Here is a 16,740-nt window from a genome sequence, read left to right as displayed (position 1 = left end):
TTGCCAAACTGTGAACCCCACGAAGTCAGTGTCTGTCATTCTCCCTAGTGCACGGCCTGACAGCCATTAGGTTCTAGTGATTATTGAATGAATGACTTATCCAGGGAATTATCAAAGAAGAATGAGGGGTTACAGCCAAAGGCTCTGCCCAAGAAGATCCCAGCACACTACCAGCTGGACAATCCCTTCTCTCAGGAGTCCACCCACCTCCCCCACTGGCCCCCAACCTTATCCGCTCCCCCCACGCCCCCATAACACTCTGCAAAGCTAAAACCAAGTTCCTGGGCCCCATCTTTCACTTTCCAGACCTAGCCCATGTTCATTTCATGGGCAGTGCCAGCCGGCCAGAACCCCTCCCGGATAAGAGCTGGCATCATTTCACCTCCTTCAAGCCACCTTCCCCAGGGAGTAGTCCTGCTGGGCTGGGTGCCTCATCGGTTTTGCATAAAGGGGGCACGCTCAGTAGCCCTGCGGAACAGAAGGACTCCCTCCCCACACCCACCCCCTCAAGTGCTTTAGTTGGCTTTTCATCCTCTTGGTTCAGAGCTGCCTTAGAAAAGGGGAGGAATTTAACCTCTCTGAGATGGTCCTTAAAATTGGAAAAGCCTACCTTTCTTTCAGAGCCTAATGACTTCTAAATCTTCTAAAATCTTCTAAAGAAGATTTCAGGCTCTGCGGCATTTTCCAGAATACCATATCAGATTCGATCCCTTAAACCCATCATTTGCCCCTTCACTGGCTCTCACGCGGGTCTTCCTTCCCCTCCACCCCAGCCCAGGCATCTCTGTCCTCAGCCTCATCAACTCATTCCTCATTTCCACTTCTCTATGAGCTCTCTCCAATCTTGTCTTCCATAAATGACCCTTATTTGAGAGGGCCCTCTCACTACATTTTATTCCTTTGGGTTGCTGGCTCCCAGAAGCAGTACCTGGCAGAGATTTTGATTGTAAAATGCTCATGCTGGTGGTTTATGATTCTTGTCATTTCATTGCAGTTGGGTTTCATGGAATAACAGGTAGAGATCTTTTAGAGATTCAGTGGTATGGATTTGGGCGTAGCATGTGCAGTCAGAAAGAATTGCATGGGATTTGGGGTGGGACCAAGCTAGATTTTCAAGACTGAGCTTATCCAAAGAATATGGCTAATGATACCCGCCTTGCAGGGCTGTTTTTCAAATTAGTTTTAATGTGTATATATAAAATGCCTAGCATGGTGGCTGGTACTCAGTAAGCACTCAATAAATAAAGTATTAATGTATATTTTTAGAATGCATGACTAGATCTAAATTAGCCAAACAGTCCTTCAACTCTAAGCAATTTAAGTTTGAGGGCAGTTTATATGGTGAAGGTCTGGAGCCAGAACTGGATTGGAGTCTATGTGACCTGAACAACTTGCTTTCTCTCTCGGAGGCTCGGTTTTCTTGTGGTTACTGAGACTCTCTACCCACCCCCCTTCCCCCAGCCCCCGACTCTGGTCATCGAGTCTAAGTGAAGAGTCACTAATGTGCTGACACATTTATCCCCAGACACCAGCACAAGGGGGCCCTACGGCGCTAACACTGGCCTCTGCTCAGGGACTGAGCTTTTTCCAGAGAGGAGCACAGCCTCCGCAGAGAACACCCCAGAACAGCTCCGGAAGCACACCCACTGCTGACAAGCACTCACGTCCACTCCATTCACTCACAATCCTTCCTGACCTCTCCTGTGCCGGACCGTTCTAGGCCCCGGGGATCAACATGCCTCAGGCCATTCAGGAGGTGACACGGAGTCATGCGGTGTTAAGGCCTCTGACCGACGCATTTATGGTGGGTTTGGGGAGCATGAGGGCAGGAGGGGGGCAGGGAAGAACCTGGGAAGGTCTTCCCCAGGATGGAGACTTGTGAGCCAGATTGTGAGAGGGGACTGAGGTGGGGTTCCTGGTGGCAAAGAAGGGGAGGGCCGTCCAAGCAGAGGGAACAGCATGTGCAGAAGTACAGAGCGGTCCTCCTTCAGTCTGACTGGAGACTAGGAGCTGAGGAACTGAGGCCAGAGAGGCAGGCAGGGTCCCAGTCATGGAGTCCACTCAATGTCTTGCTGAAAATCTCAAATCAAAAAATCTTTCAATGCGCATTGAAGATTTCCCTCTCAGACTCCACGTCAGGGCTCTTTAACTCTCTCAGTGCAGCATGGCCTAGGTCCTGCCTCAGCTTAGCGAGACCTTCTAAAATTCAGACTCAGATCCTTTGAGCTTCCAATTTCTTCTCTATTACTCTCCTCCCCTACCAAAAAGAAAAGCAAATCACAAAGCATAATTAATAACAATAATGACCAGATAGATATGGAACAGAAAAGCTCTGTTACCAAATGAAGTCACAATTGATAACAAAATAAGCCCAATTTTTTTTTTTTTAAAAAAGCTGAAAGTAGCAACAGGGTTAAAAAAAAAAATTAAAGCTCTAAACATAGCAGTTGCATTAGTGCTAAATTTTGAAAATGGTAATTCAATTTTATTTACGAGGCAAAATATAATTACATTTAGATTTGAGGGAACAGAATTTAATTCTTACTAATGACAGAAAGACTGAGTGAGATGCTGTAATGCCAGAGAAATTGTCTTCTGTTCATGGATGGGAGAGAAAATTAGATTCAGCGTTGAGCATCCTCCCCTGTTACAAGTCTCATTTGTGCAGCCGGAATTGTTCCCTCTCTGAGAAGCATTAGCTTCTCAACCCAGAAAGCACAGCACCGACATCCAATTAAACATCAAAAGGAAATGATCAGACTGGGCTATTTCTGTATAGGTATGTTATGGGAGGGGAAACTCGAGGTTAGAATTTCACCCAAGGAATCATGTCCGTTGAGACTTGACATTTCCTGTGCCCTTTCCCGACGGCAAGTGACAGCCTAAAATCAAAGTTCAGAATAATAAATATCCAAGAGACTGACAGTGAAGCAGAGAAAGAAGTGGATGTGTCAGAAGGAGGCAGAGAAGAGCCCACCAGTTGTCTGGGAAGTAGTGTGGAGGTTCAGACACAATGAGATGGTTACTTCCTAACATTTAATCAAAGCCTGGGAAATTGGGCCCAAACAGGCATGCTACTAAATAGTGCCAGAGTCAAAGGTTGATAAACCAGAAGCTGGCAGCTTTGTAATTTAGTAGAATTTCCCCCGACAGCCCTGGAACATTTTCTGTCGCAACTGGAGCTCTTCAGTATGCAAATATAAGCCCTCCTGAAATTGGGCTTCAGAATTAGGTTTCTATTTGGATGCCCAAGCTGATATCTTATACAAAATCTCTGGCTGTCTTCCTGAATCAAACTGCTGGTACGGTAACTTGGTAATTTTAAAATAATAACTATCCTTTGAATGGAAATTTTATTTACATTTTACAGAGCTCCTCCATGTATGTGCTTCATGATTTATTCAAACAACAAATATATAAGCCTCTGAAATTGCAGATGGTGTTATTCTCAGGAAACCAGGGTTCAGGGAACTTGAGTGGCTTTCCCAAAAGCACTCTGGGAAAGAAAGGATTCAAATCCAGCCTTCTCTGGGTTCAGAACCCATGCTTATCCCCTGCATAATCCTGCCATTGGCTATTACCAAGGTTTACGCCGATACTGTCCATGGATCAGGTATCAGGTTTACAAGGTACCACTTTACTTGGTGACACTGCCAGGAACCATGTAAATTGGATCATGACCACGGTTGACCTGGCAATACTACAGGGGTTCAGGAAAAGAACAGTTGCTTTCAGCAGGGGTGATCAAGGTGGCTTCTTGGAGGAAGTGGGATTTAAGGTGGGTGATGGAGGTTGGATTTGAATTGTCAGAGATGGAAGAAAGAGGCAAGCACCTTGCAGCAGCCCACTGTGGAAGTCAAAGATTTGCAACGAATACATAGATGAGACAGATCCTGGCATTTTCTAGGAAAGAACCACAGTTTGGAGTAGCTTAGCTGAGGATATTTGTGGCAGTAGTGAGAGGGAGAAGAGGTGAAGGAAGTTAGCAGGCATCAGATCATGAATGGCCTTGAAAGAGTTTAGGTTTTATCTGTCAGTGGAAGGCACTGAAAAGTTTCAGGCAGAGCTGTGACGTGGTCAGGTTTGGTTTTAGAAAGCTTACTATAATATTGGCATACATTTTGAGGTGCCTGGGGGACTTCTAGGAGGAGGTGTCCAGGAAAGAGTTAGATAGATGAGCACATGACTGGGTGGAGAGGTGGGCCTTCACAAAAGGGTATCAGGGCTGGAGGTCTGAACATCAGCTATCTTTTCACTATACCCAGTTGGACCCTTTCAGTGGGGTAGTGGTTCAGCCCTGGCCACAAATACACATCCCAGTTACCTTTTTTGGCTTCTCTGCTCACCCGTCCTTTCTTGGCTTGTCATCATTCTGCAAAGTCAGAGCGTATTTGGAGGCCTCCCCCATGCTAGCTTTGAACTCCTTTAATCAGGAAGCCAGATACCCTCCAATTAAGGTGAATAGAAGCGACTTACTACTTCCTGTGATAGGTGCTTCATAAAGCTTGAAATTCTAGTCCTGGGGGAATAGATTGGAGACTGCTCTGCACCAACGTACTGGAATCCATTTTTCTGCTTGGTTTGAAAGCTTTCTGAGCTCCTTGAGTGAGGTGAAAGGCCATGTGGTTTCCAAGGCTCATTAGCTTTCTGCCATCTAGATCTGGGGGACCGAGGCACGGCTTGGAGCAGCTCTGACTCTCAGGTGATAGGGATGGAAGTTGAGAAGTACAGGAGAGTGACTTGGGTTTGGCCTCAATGTCAAAAGGAGATTAATTACTGTAAGGAAGTCAGATGCTCCTTTCCTGTACCTTCCTCCCTTCTGGCTTCTTCCTGTAACCTGCACTTAGACTAAACAGCCATCTGCCCAATTTTGTGGGAGAGGGAGGGAGAGAGACTGGGTGCTATATTCGAGCCAAATTGTTCAAACTGCAGGGATATCTGGCCTGTGGAAGTGAGAGTTAAATTGTAATTAGCCTACTGTGTGCCAGGCATGGTGGCCAGCTTTGTGCTCATTTATACACCTAGGTAGACTTGAGTTCCTTGAGGATAGGAATAATTTAATACAATTTCTGAATCCCCAGCTTCTAAAGGTATCTGGCGTATAGTAGGTCCTCAATATATTTTTAAATCAATTTTAAGATTCATTACCGCCATTTTATAAATGACAAAGATAAGTCTCAGATATGTGCAATGTTTGTTTCCCAGAGCTGGGAAGTAGCAGAGAAGGCTTTTATACCCAGCTTGCCCAAATCCAGGCCTCTGCCCTGTGCAAAATCATCGTACCTTGAATAGTTACATGAGTGCCCTGCCTCAGACCACTGGAATCTGGCGGTACATGGATGCAGTCAAAAGATATGTTTTCTATGTGAGACTCACTACAGAGTACAGAGACTAATCTGATGATGGCAGGGTTCTGGAGGCAGCACAGGTAGACTAACAACCCCGATAAACAAAGGTTTGCATAAAGTGCTTTGGGAAGGCAGGAGATGAAGCCCCTTCCAGTGTGGGCACGGGAAGGAGGCTTCAGGGAGGAGGTGGCATTGGAGCCAGACTTCAACATGTGAAGACTGGGGGAAAGGAGCACCTAGACCATGAAAACAGCCTATGCAGAGGCACAGAGGAGGGGGCCAAAGAGTGGTGAGGTCCCCTGCCCTTTAGCCATTTATCTGGCTGGCCCCTTACAAGACTGTTTCCTAAGGCAGCCGTCAAGTTCTTGCTCAAGTACTAATATGCACATGACTGTGTGACCAAGGACAAGGCACTTCCTCTCTTTGGCCCGTGTTTTCCTGTCTACAGGATGGTTAGAGAATCTCTAAGATACCTTCTCATGCTCTGACCAAGAAAAGTGCTCCTCTACCTTTTCCTCCTCTTTTTCTCTCTTAACCCCTAAACCCACCTGAAGGTGAGCCCCTGGCCACATCCAGGCCACTTCCTGCCCAGCATCAGCTCTCCCCTGACTCACCCTCCTTCTCCTTCATTTCCCCCTGGTCCCTCAGTCCTCTACTTCCAGCTGTCTTCCTTCATCACTCTCGGCTCCCTGTTTCTGTGCCTTTCTTCCACATCCACCTTGCAAAACCCAGGATCACTCCAGCCACTCACCATCTCTGATCTTACAGCCGGGCTTCTGAGTGCTGTAAGCCAAATCATGTCATGCTCACGACCTTTAGCCCCTCCTGGGTCCTTCCAGCTGCAGTTCTTCTTGTGCTTTGTCAGTTCTTACACTCAGTCCCCAAGGGGCTCTTTCAAATGTCCACATCTATCCATTAGCATCCTGCTCAGCAGAGATTCCTACCTCACTGAGAATATGGAGGCCGTGGTTTAAGTGCTCTCTCATTATCCTGGTCTGTCCCTTACATGGGTCTTTGCCGCTTACCTCTCCCCAGGGCATGAGGGGCCCAGGAGGCCTGTCCTTCTGATTGTCCTCCAGATCCAGTCCTCTCCAGCTGTTGAGAGGAACCTCAATTGTTCACATCCTCCCCTTGCTCTCCACAGTGTCTTCAAACCCTCCCTTCCCCTGGCTCTTTCTAGCACATAAACGTAAAATAGTTGCCATGTAGTGAGTGTTTAAGGTGTACGTGACATTAGGCACATTACGTGATGTTCTTTTAAGCCTCACATGAACCTGAGATGTTGGTGTCTCTATCCTATTTTGCAGAAGAGAAAGCTGAGGCACAGAAAGATGAATTAACTAGCCCAAGTCACACAGAGGGATGGATGGATGGATGGATGGATGGATGGATGGATGGATGGATGGATGGATAGATGGGCAGTTAGATGGCCTGTTGACTGAATAGCTGATTGGATGATTAGATGATTGGGTTGATGGACAGATGGATGAGCTGATGGACAGGCAGATGGATGGATGGAGATTGAAAAGACAGATAAACAGACAAACAAAAGGAAAAGTACTTAACATGGTAAACATTGAGTCAGGGTGAAAAAGGAGACTCAGACTCTGATTTCAGAGATTCTCTAGTCTAGCTGGGGTGAGGATCTAATACATAATTAATAAGGGAATATGTCAGATTACAGCTGAGGTTTTGCCTAAACCTGATCCCACAGTTCACAGACCAAAAAGCTGTGTTAATCATAGTCACCTATCATTCTAGCTAAGTACCTTTGAGCAAGTCACTTAGTCTCTCCAAGCAGTTTCCTCAGTGATGGTAAGGGAGTGAAAATAAAATTGCAGGGATGTTGTGAGGATTTAATGAGATAATATTTGTGTGCCACCAATAGTGGTTCTACTATTTCTCCTTATTTTTGCCTCAAATGCTGTTTAGTGTAGCTTGGACTTAAAGTGGCCAAGGATTTCATGAGAAATTCCCCCAAGGGATTTTCAAGGACCAGGATTTCAGAGAAATCCCCCAAACTGGGCACTAACTCAGATAAGCTAGCGATGCAACAGAAAATCCTAGTGGAAATCATTTAAAATTATTCAACCCTTACTAAAATTTCTTAAGGTCACGTCTGAGAGCATCAGGTCCTAAGCAGAATAGAACAATTTTCTCTACTCTCCCTTTTAGTGCTAAATACAGACTTATTAAAGGGCTTCCCAGGAGGTCATATGGGGCCAAGGCTCTGCTTTCACATCCCTGGAATTTCAAAGACAGCTTCACCTGTATCTGTTCCTTGCTCAGCAGGAAAGCGCACAGATCCTTGTGTGGGGTCCCCTCTATCCCCCAACTTGTGTCAATTTTGAGCATCTTTCCAAGTCGAAGAAATTTTATGGGAAAATTATATATAAGTATTTCCCTTTAGGGGAGAGGCACAGCTTCCCTTACCAGCTATTTTAATGAACAGGATTGTAAAGTAAGTCCAGACAAATTAAAACGTAGCTGTGATAGGTCTCAGGCTTCATCCAGGTTCATATAGGGATTAACATTTAATGAGAGGAGACTGGAGCAGCTTTTCTCCTCGTGTATACACTTTGGAGCACAATTAACCAATAGCCAAACCATATATTTTTCCCTACCCTTTTCGTCATGTGTCCACCTGCTTCCACATCATAGAAAGGGAACAGGTATGACACGGGCATTGGTGCGAAGGAAGATGTGGGTGAGGGTGTAAGGACTGAGACACTTTAAGGTTACAAGCTATCAGTCGGAGATTGGAGAAGATAAGTTTCTAAGAAGGTTAAGCACAAAGGAGGCTGAGCCTCTGTGTGAATATATTTAACCAAATAAATTTTGTACAATATGGGGCTGGGATAGAGTTGAGCCAACTGACATAACACCTCTGCCGTGAGATTTTTTAAAAATTCATCTGTTCTTTCAACAAATATTTGTTGAAAGCTCACGCTCTGCCAGACCTGGTGCCTGCTGCTGGGAACCAAGATGAATAAAAGCTAGAGCCTGCCATCAGGTGGGCTTCCAGTCTAGAGAGAAGACAGACGTGGATACCAGTGAGGCAGGGCAGAGGTGGGGTGGGGAAGGGGAGGTGCTGGGGGTTGCGGCTTTCCCCAGGAGAAGAACCGGGGTGCTCTTGGGCCTGACCTGGTTGCTCTCCAAGGCCCTGTATAGTTCAGCCAAGAACCTTACAGACTTGGAATGACACTTTAGGACAGTTGGGGATTTTCACCTGATTTTAAGAGGAAGCCGCAGCTACAAATACAGGTGGCTTCTACCTGGGTTTTAACGGTCTTGGCTGATGGTGCCATGCTAGGTAACCAGAGAAAGAGTTTCATACCCAAATTTTGAGGCTGCTGCTAGAAAATATTTTGCTCTTCAGGGAGATGCTTCTCTTCTCGGTGACTCGGAGCTGCACTGATACAGGATGTCGTAGGTCTCCATCAATCAGTTATATACGTAACGCAACATACATAACACGGATTACATAGAGCCGTTCACATTTACCCTTTCTTTCAGTTACCACCACTCACTCATCCTGTAGGGGACCATTATCACTCTCCCTGTTTTGAGGGTGAAGAAGTATGGTCCAGAGAGATTAAGTACTTCTCCCAAGGACTCCGCAAGGACTCAAGGAGACTGGAGAGTCGGAATCTGAATCCATGTCTACTGTATGGGTTGTGTACTCTATAGTACGTCAGAGAGTTCCTCCCAGGCCCCAGCCGTCCAGCATGTAGTCAGAAAGCGCCGATGTTGATCACATGACCGTGGCCTAGCCTTTATCAAACGCTTGCTTCTATCAGGTGTGTTGCATAAGTCAGAATTCACATCTGATCTGACTTCATTCAGTCTGATAACACTTGCCACTACACCCCATTTCCTTTCTTATAAGAATATGTGTGTGCGCAGTTTATCATATCCTGACTATGTGCCAGGCTCCACACTAGAAGCTTCACTTCCATTCATCTTAACCCATTTAATTCAATTAGGTTATGTCCGTCTGCCATGCTAGAACGTCACTCCTTGAGGTCCGGAAAGAGCCGTGTCTGTCATACTCACCATTGGATCCCCCAGTGCCCGCTCACTATTGGATTTGCACCCAGTGAGCGCTCAAGAAATTAAGCAAATGAGCGTGATTCCTCCACCAGCTCTCTGCAGTAGTCAGTGTCGTCCCCAGTTTACAACTGAGCAAACTTGAGACTTAGGAGCTGTGACCCAAATTTCACAAAGTACCATTTACATAAAGGGCACAGGAGCGGTCAAAGCACATTCTTCAGCATCATCCTATTTGGTTTTCACCAGCCACTCTGGGAAGTTATATCTGCTTCAGTGTAAAAGCAGAATCAGAGAAGCAAAAATAAAGCAGTTCCTTTTATTTCAAGGACAAAAAAAAAAAAAAAAAAAAAAATTGAGGTATATAAAAAAATAACAATGGGGCCTACAACTTGAGACCAAATGAGGAAGCAGAATCTCAGGTTTCTGCTCCCGTCATGAGGCAGTGGGTCTCCTGCACTCGGGCGGAGAGCCCATCTGCAGAAGAGAACCTCAGCACTGACAGGTTGTGTTACCATCAGTTAGCACCACATAAACATCAAGGTCACCCTGTTCAGGCCCCTTCCATTAAAGTGTGTAAGAGCTCACAACCCAGCTTGTAAAGGACTAATGGAGGGGTGCTCAGCCAGCAGGCAGCTTTAGCTTCGTGCCGGGACAGCATGTCTAGTGTAAACTGGCGGGGAAATGGAGAGTTTGGAGGGACAGCTCCGCAGTCTCCAGAGGAGAAAAGTGATCTCGGGTGTCTGGGAAACTCTGTGTAGAGAATCTCATTGCATCTCACACATAGCCAGGGTCTGACTTGAACGTAACAAGAGATAAACAACAGGGCCAGAAACGAGGGGAGATCTGCTGGAAGAACCAGGAGGTTCCCTCAAAGGAGAGCCTGCCTCTGTCTAGTCTGTGACTCAGTTTCCATATCTGTAAAATGAGCCTGCCTCTGTCTAGTCTGTGACTCAGTTTCCATATCTGTAAAATGGGCCTGCCTCTGTCTAGTCTGTGACTCAGTTTCCATATCTGTAAAATGAGCCTGCCTCTGTCTAGTCTGTGACTCAGTTTCCATATCTGTAAAATGAGCCTGCCTCTGTCTAGTCTGTGACTCAGTTTCCATATCTGTAAAATGCTTATCTTGCAGCCTTGCCCTGAGGGTTGTCAAAATGAGGAGAAAGCACCAGAGGAACACACGGCCTTGTAGAATTCCCTTATGCTCTCTGGGTCTCAGTAGCCTCGCCTCTAAGAAGGATAATAGCCAGGTGTTCGCACAGCATTGTTGTGATAGTTAAATGAGAAATTGTATGTGAAGGGTGCTTTGTAAACTGTAAAACCTGATATAAGTGTTAAGTTATTAAGCCAAAAATGGCTTTTCCATACATTACCTCATTTGATCTAACACCAACCGTGTAAGATTGGTAAAGTGGGAATTATTATCCTCATTTTACAGAAATGGAAATCGAGATTCAATGAATTGCATAACTTGCACCTTGAAGATTACCCAGCCAATAAGTGACAAAGCCAAGAATAGATGCCAAATCTGTCTGATCCTAAGATTCACGGTTCTTTATTCATTGCATGTAAGCAGAAAGGTGCCGAAGTGAGTAACAGCTGTAGATTACTCGGCTGATCTTAGCAATAAGTTTGGGCTTTGTCTGGGCAATGATCTCCTGTGGGGCAGAGACTATGTCTTATTGACCTCTGTATTCCTAGCACCCGCACAGTTTCTGGCACATAGCAGGCAGGCATGAACTATTACTGGAACAATAAAGGAATCAGTATGAGCTGTATATCAGGGCTGTGTATGCTCTGAAGTGGGTGCTATCACCATCCCCATTTTACGGAGGAAGAAAATGAAGCTCAGAGCAGTTGAGGAGGCTGTCTAAGGTCCCACAACTGGCAGAACCAAGATTTGGAGTCACACCTGATTCCAAGTCTTACGCTCTTTCACACACACTGCCTCAAAGTTAATTAGTAAAGGAATGAACTACCCAGTAGTGAGGACCTGAAGTGAGACCGTCAAGTGCTGGGGAAGCCCTGCCTCTTCTGCTCTCAAGCCCGTGACCTTCAAGTGCCCCGCAGCCCAAAACACCAAGACAGTGAAGTCCAAGTGCCCCGAGGAAGGCTGCCCCACAGCCTGTCCCTCTCCAGGCTCACACCTCGGTGAACAGAAGGGTTGTTTGAAGTTTACTTTCACACCATAAACTGCCACCTGGAAAATGTGCTGAGTAAACCGCCAAAAATGCTAAGCTGATCTTTCCTCCAGGCTCTCAGGTGAAAGTCCCAGCCAGCCCTGAGTGCAGGCCCTGCCTCCGGAGTCACCTGGGTCGATGCCCTTGCAACGCTGTGCAGAAGGGATGGAAATTTCAGACTTAGGACGTAGGGAGACCCAGGGACCCGAGATTGTTATTCTTCATCTTGAGAAAAATCCAGGACATTGTCCATGTGAGCAAGAAGGGAAGGAAACTTGAAGAACATCTTGAGAAAGCCCCCTTCCTGGAGGGCTGATGGGTGTCCTGACACTTTGCTGCACAGCTCCACGCTCACTTGGGAAGTTTTCAGAAGGGCAACCCACCAGAGATAAGCAGACAGATAGGCCTGGACTGACTCTCAGCCAGGCTGAGCAGGGTGTACCTGAATTGTTTTAAATTCTTAGGCACCTGTAGCCCCAGGCACACATGGATTTATGCATTATCCAGCAAACCTTAATTAAGGGTCTGTTCTGTGCCAAGATCTGTGCTGGGTACCAGGCCTAGAGGTGATCAGAATTCATCCAGCCTCAGGTTTTCCTGAGTCTGACAGTGAGACACGCAGAAATGGAGAAGCAGTCTACCACGTCACGTGGAAAGGCACGGAGCAAGGGAACAACCGCAGAGTGAATTGTGGGAGACTTCTCAGAGGAGGAGGGACACTCCAGCCGAGCCTTAGGGATAGAATATGCTGTGTGACATGGAGGATGTTTATATCATAGACTCCCACAGTCTTAGATGCCATCAGGTCCCCCCTGCAGTTGATGAGGAAACCAACACCCAGAGAGGGCAAGTGACCTTCCCAAGGTCACACAGCATATCCGTGGCTGAGCAGACACAGACCTCGCAAACCTGGTCCTTGGACGCGTAGTCTAAAACTCACTGTCCTGAGACATCTTTCTTAGTGATCTTGCCATGCCCTTTTCTCTCGTCCACTTCACTGAATGCTCAGCATAGCCCTGATGGGCAGCAGAGGTGCTGTGAGGCAGCGTCACCGGTGAAGTCAAGGAACCTGCCCAGGGTCACACAGCTTCTGCTCCTGAGCCTGGCATAGAACCCAGGTCCCCTGGCTCCAGGTCAGGGCTCTCTGCACACATTTTACAACAGCCTTTCTCTCCCCTGGGGAGCTGAGAAACCCAGTGTGGTACTGCACGCATTAACTCCCTTTCCAGCTACTTTGCTTGGCGAGATGTCAGGCATAGGAACACACCATAAATGGGAACTATTACTGTTTTCTGTTTGTTTTTTTTCTTTAATTCTTGAACATTTTAGCCATTGCCTTGTAGATTAATATGGAAGTTCTGAGCCTCTGAGATCTAATTTTATTTTCTTTTTCAAAAGTAGTTGGACTGTTAGTAGCTTCCAAGCCAGGAGTATAGCTTGGCAGGGGTAATGTGCAAATGCAGCTTGACCTGGGTGCCAGTCAATTTAATTTGAAAGAAATTAAAGGTGTTGGGATCTTCATTTGAAGAATGTTGGGCTACGAGGCACAGAATCGGGTCAGGGTCTCCATCACAGCCCTGGCAGAGAGCATCAAGGGCCCCAGTTGTTCAACTGGTTTCCTAAAAAGGAGTTGTGTTTCAGAGCTTTCACAACCTCTGCCTGAGTAACCATGAAGTTGTCGCTGGCCCTGGGCCCAAGGGGCTTGTGGATCAGGTCGCGTGTGTCTTTTGCACCGTCTCACAGACGGGCCTTTGTGAAGGGCTGGGCAACTCCAGTCTGGCTGTGAAGTGCCTCCACCCCCAGCCCAGCTGTTTGCTTTGGATGGGAAAGGCCATTTAGATGGTGTTTGGAGTTGGGGTGATGAAGCAGCGAGCAGGAGGGCTGAACATAAACCCAGCAGAACACCAGAGGAAACCCCCCTGGGATGCGGGGGCCCAGCCTCCCCTTTCCTCCCATCTCAATTAGAGTCAAAGCTGGAATGAAGGGCAAGCCCAGGACCCTTCATGCACCTCAGCCAGACCCACAGCCACTTCGCTTGGCTCATCCTCACTTTGTTTTCACACATAACTGGTTTTTAATTAAATTTGACTTCTCCTCGCATCTGTTCAGAAGGGCGGTCCCCTTTGGAAGCGGTAAGCACAGAAGCGGGGGCAGGCTGGCCACAGAGAAAAGCAAACAGAGCAGAGCCCTACAATCCACCCCATTGTGGTGAGGAAAGGGGCTCGGGATAGGCCTCTGGCTGGAGAACTGTTCTTGTCCGAGGGTCCTTGTCCACAGAGATTAGCCTCCTGAGCCTCTGGAATACTGACTGCTCACAGAGCCGAGGTAGGTAGCCAAGTGTGACCCTTGTTCCCAAGAACGACTGGCTCAATACTTGTTTTTTCTCTCTCCCCCTTCTCCCTCCCCCCACCCAGAGATCTGTGCTGCCGAGTGTGGAGGCCACGGCGTCTGCGTGGGGGGCACCTGCCGCTGCGAGGACGGCTGGATGGGGGCGGCCTGCGACCAGCGCGCCTGCCACCCGCGCTGCGCCGAGCACGGGACCTGCCGGGACGGCAAGTGCGAGTGCAGCCCAGGCTGGAACGGCGAGCACTGCACCATCGGTAGGAGGGCCAAGCCCCCGCACCTTCTCCAGGGCTGCGCGGTGCCTTTGTCTGTCGGGCACTTCGGGGCCCCCATCGCATGTGGGAACTGGGCCAAAAGTCCTTTCATCTGACGACATTATGGTTGGCTTTTCCTAGACATCAGTTGGACTCAAACTCACAATCGGACATTTTTAACCTTTTCCCTCCCACCCTGCATCTCCCAGATCTCAGCTAGCTGGTCAGCGTGCCTTGGGTTTAGCCCTTCCCCGGGCCAAATGCAGTATAACTTTGTGTTAGGAGCTGGGGTTCAGGCATGAGGCAGATGGCTCTACCTTAGCAGCTGTGAGCAAGTCCCAAGGCCTCTCGGAGCCTCAGTTTCCTCACCTGTGAAATGGGGATAATAATGCACGTAAGGAGTTTAGCACAGGCTGGTCGTACAGTACTCCATAAACGTAGCCATTAAATCAAGTTTATAGTCTGGTTGGGAGGTCTTGGGCTTAGCACTGAACACCCTCAGTAGCCTCCTAGGCTGGAGCTCCCGAAGAGGCCTGGGATCCTGGGGAAAGCTTCCCGTAGGCCCCAGGCCACATCTGCATCCCATTAGGCCTGGGGTCCCCCCCTCCCCTGTCCTCGGCTTCCGTCCCGTCTGCATTTGTCTCCTTTCCCCTCTCCTGGTGGCTCCTTGGCACCAGCCCCTGCTGAAGCAGCACTGTTGGCGGCAGCTTTCAAAACAAGCTGATCACCCTGTTCCCTTCTTTCTGCCTTTCCTGCTGGTTTTGTTGATTTTAAACACAGCCAGACGTTTGCTTGGTTTATTATCCTGGAATGAACACTCACCAAAAGGTCTTTATTGAATCAACTGGTTTGTGTATGTGTGTTTTAACTTCTTCCCCTTCCATTTTTTTCAAGGAAGGGTCTGTGATCAAATGACAAGCACATGGCTCTAGGAGACAGGATTCCGGGTGCCTCTCCAGCCCTGACAGTCACCTCTTGATTACAGAAACTGGGAGGCAAGCCCCAAAGATTATGAGGGACACGGGAATTTTGAGCAAATGGAGCTACCTCTTATTTCATATTGTTTTAGGCCGCATTCCTTTTGTTTTGTAGCCTGAAATTGGTTTTTATTCACCATCCCTGCCTCCACACCATTGCCCTTTTTATCCATGGCAGTGGAATACCTTATACTTACTAATATTAATAATAATGGGTTCTGATTTTTGAGTATTTACAGTGCGGCAAGCACTGTGCTAAAGGCTTTAGCTGCATTCTTCCCCACTGCCATCCGTCACCCTGTGGAGGCACGCGTATTACCCCCTCCTTTTCAAGGTCCTGAGGCCCAAGGTCACTGAACTGTTAAGAAGTAGGACTGGAAGTTGAGGCTTGGTTTTCTGAGCCTTGGGGAGGAGCTCCTCTCCAGCTGCTTGCTCTGCAGTCCTTGCAGGACAAAGCCCAGGTTTTCTGCAGAGGCCTCTGGCTCTCATCCTTCCCAGAGCCTGGGCCTTCTTATTCCGGTTGGTCTCAGAGTCCCACAGCTAGCTGGCCAGCCACACTCTTACGTAAGAGTCCAGAGCCGCTCCAGAGCCGCCGGCAGCCCACCCTGCTTTTCCATAGCAGAACGTGCCGCGCTGTCTCACTGCACGCCTCTGGGTGGCTTCTTTCTGTCAATGTCATCCTATCCCACGACCGCCCTGGACACCTCTTCAAGAAAAGCAGCCCTAGTCACCAGAGGGACCCACCTGCTTCTTTCAACTCTGCCCTTCCTTCACCTTCACTTTTCTGCATGACTAAGGACAAGCTGACCTTTTAGCCTCCCAGCCCAGAAGGGGACCCATCCCTAGTAAAACCAAAATCAGAGCCCAGAGAGAGTGCATTCTGTTTTCTATCACTTGCTTATAGAGTCCTCAGCTCACCTTACCACGTTCCAAAAAGTTTATGGATGTCAGACTTTTATAAGATTAAAGCATCTCGTCTGAGTCAAATGACGAGGGATTTACGGAAATTCTCCCTGCGTCCAGTCACAGATGATTCATGGCAGGGCTTGTGGGCAGGCTGTGTTCCAGCCAGTGTCTCGTGGATGTTCATCAGCCTAGCTTGAAGAACATCTCTTTGTTTTGATGCCAAGAAGCCAAACCAGCCCCTCCCACCTCCCCTGCACACCCTGTTGTCACTCTTTAAGAGCAAATTCCTCCTTGGGATTGCAGATGCTTTTTCCCCTCCAGATAAGAAATACACCAAGGTAAATGTGCACGATTCAAGAGGGAGGTTGACAGTCATAAATACCAGAAAAATGTCACGGGACATTGAAGAAGTAAAGGACTAGTCATAGTGGCTCAGATGGAAGGACTTTGGCTCGGAATTCTATTACCTTTCATTGTGTGGTGAGCGTTTCCTTTGACCCTGTCTAATCTCCCTGCATGGCAACTTGCCCTCTGTGCGTCTCTGCCTGTGGCCAGCTGCATCCCCGCTAGAAACCCAACACCCTAGTGCCGAAGGAACACTTCAGTAACCTTGCTGGATGGAAGGGAAGGAGTACGAGATACAAACGAGGGAAACAATGGCGGTGCCTTCTTTTTTCTTTTC

At 47.8% G+C, this 16,740-nt stretch overlaps 1 protein-coding gene across 1 annotated transcript in view; it reads left to right on the top strand.

Annotated features, from left to right (window-relative positions):
* The window catches only part of TENM4 (teneurin transmembrane protein 4), a 756,454-nt gene that overhangs the window by 608,349 nt on the left and 131,365 nt on the right, over nt 1-16,740 (top strand). The window contains exon 20 of the mRNA XM_082343256.1: nt 13,993-14,178. Within this exon, the coding sequence (XP_082199382.1) occupies nt 13,993-14,178 (186 nt within the window). The remainder of the gene's footprint in view (nt 1-13,992; nt 14,179-16,740) is intronic.

This window comes from Balaenoptera borealis, assembly GCF_965194805.1.
Source record: "Balaenoptera borealis genome assembly, chromosome: 11".
In the NCBI taxonomy this organism is placed as follows: Eukaryota; Metazoa; Chordata; class Mammalia; order Artiodactyla; family Balaenopteridae; genus Balaenoptera; species Balaenoptera borealis.
This window is presented reverse-complemented; position numbering and strand designations above follow the sequence as displayed.